Genomic DNA, 1,661 nt, shown 5'->3' with positions numbered 1-1,661 from the left:
CCGTATCCGACTCCTCGTCATCTTGATCGCCCAATGCTATAGCTCTGGTGAGGATATGCGACAGGGTTGTCATCATCTATGTCCTCGTCCGCATCCTCTAGGTCCACTGGAACTGCACGTCAATTTTCACGAGTTTTCCGTAATGAGTGCAAGGATATCCGAACGCAGCTCCGGGGCGTAGTCGATGATTTTGATGATGTTCCGCGTATATACGATGTGCGCCTTGGCGGTGTCCGTATCGTGGGGGAAGCTGGACGCAATCAGAGGCGACAACGCACCGCTCCCAGCGGGGATAAGCTGAATGATATACTTAATGGCCATATGAACTCTAGCGTAGATTTCCGAAGGATACACAATGGCATATCCAGGAAGCTTTCCAGTGCGAGGGCCAGCTGAACCAACAGTCAGTCAAATTCCCAACTCGAGAGCAAACAACAAAATAGCAAGAAGACGAAGGAGAAAGAAAGACGACCAACTCACCCTGCCTCAACCCATGAACCAAAACCCTCAGCACAGAATTGAGGTACGTCCCCCTAGCCGCCGCCAACGTGCCCAAAAACCTCACAAACAACTTGACATACTCCTCATCTCTTCCAAGCCACTCACTCCGCAAAACCGCATGTACAAGCCCACTACAGCTCCCATCTAGCGCCGATACGTTCGAAAATAGACCCAGCAGATGATTCCTCAACGACGTCGGAGACGGAAGGTCATACACAGGCGACCCATCATCCTCCAGCTCCGTGGGATCCGCCGCAAATATCTCCTTGACCCGGTCATACGCCTCGCTGTCGCCTATCAAATGTCGCTGGATGGCCCGACGGACTTCCTCGCGCACCATCGCTGTGCTTTTCTCGTTCCTAGTATTCTCGATACCCTTCTTCTCATCACCATCATCATCACCATCATCATCATCATCCTGCTCTTGCCGCTGCTGCTGCTTGTTGCTATGACTCGGCATATCCATCTCAAATTTGACGCGAGCCCGCTTCTTCGCGACGGGGGGATGTGTCCTCGCCACGGGACTGCTGGCATTCCCTTCCTCCTCTGCATCCTGATCATCGGATGAAAGCCCCAGGTCCGAAATGGCGACCCTCTTGCGCTTTTGCCCGATTGCACTTGCAGGAGGTGTAGAGACGTGGGTTTTGAGGATGGATTTCGAAGGCTTCGGCTTCGGCTTCGGCTTCGTAGGCGGGGTTGCCATCATGGCTCTTGAGTTCGCGGCAGTTCTAGTCGAGGAGGATAGCGCCAAAGTCGGCACAAGGGCGACGGGCGCTGCGGATACCATTGCAATTGGCCGTTCTTCTCTTGGTTGTTAGTGCCTAACTAGGCAGGTTGATAGTTGATTGATTGATTGATTGATTGATTGAATCCTTGGAGAGAGCAGTTTGTGGTAGGTTGGGATGACGGGGACGGATAACCTCGAGTTGAGATGAAGGCATATATTTAACACCCACAATGAGGCACGCAGACAAAGCACACCACAACCCGCCCCCCGTTCGCCCTTCTTCACTGGCTAGGTGGTATCGTGCTTCGATTTTCTCTCTTTGTAAGATGATTTTCAGACGTTCATATAGGAAACTACTTATTTGCGCTTTGTTTTCGACCTGCAATATCCAGGTTTTGGAGAAATTCGAAAATCGTTTATTTAGTTTAGAACA

The 1,661-nt window shown here is 51.4% G+C and overlaps 1 protein-coding gene across 1 annotated transcript in view; it reads right to left on the bottom strand.

Moving 5' to 3' along the window:
* The window catches only part of HCAG_04703 (RNA polymerase I-specific transcription initiation factor RRN3 family protein), a gene marked incomplete at both ends in the record, with an annotated part of 2,316 nt that extends 1,028 nt beyond the window's left edge, over nt 1-1,288 (bottom strand). The window contains 3 exons of the mRNA XM_001540813.1: nt 131-250; nt 311-392; nt 481-1,288. Coding sequence (XP_001540863.1) covers nt 131-250; nt 311-392; nt 481-1,288 — 1,010 coding nt within the window. The remainder of the gene's footprint in view (nt 1-130; nt 251-310; nt 393-480) is intronic.
* Nucleotides 1,289-1,661: the final 373 nt, after the last annotated feature.

Source organism: Histoplasma capsulatum, genomic scaffold (genome assembly GCF_000149585.1).
Source record: "Histoplasma capsulatum NAm1 scaffold_4 genomic scaffold, whole genome shotgun sequence".
Lineage (NCBI taxonomy): Eukaryota > Fungi > Ascomycota > Eurotiomycetes > Onygenales > Ajellomycetaceae > Histoplasma > Histoplasma mississippiense.
The sequence above is the reverse complement of the archived record's forward strand: the minus strand, read 5'-3'. Positions and strand labels throughout refer to the sequence as shown.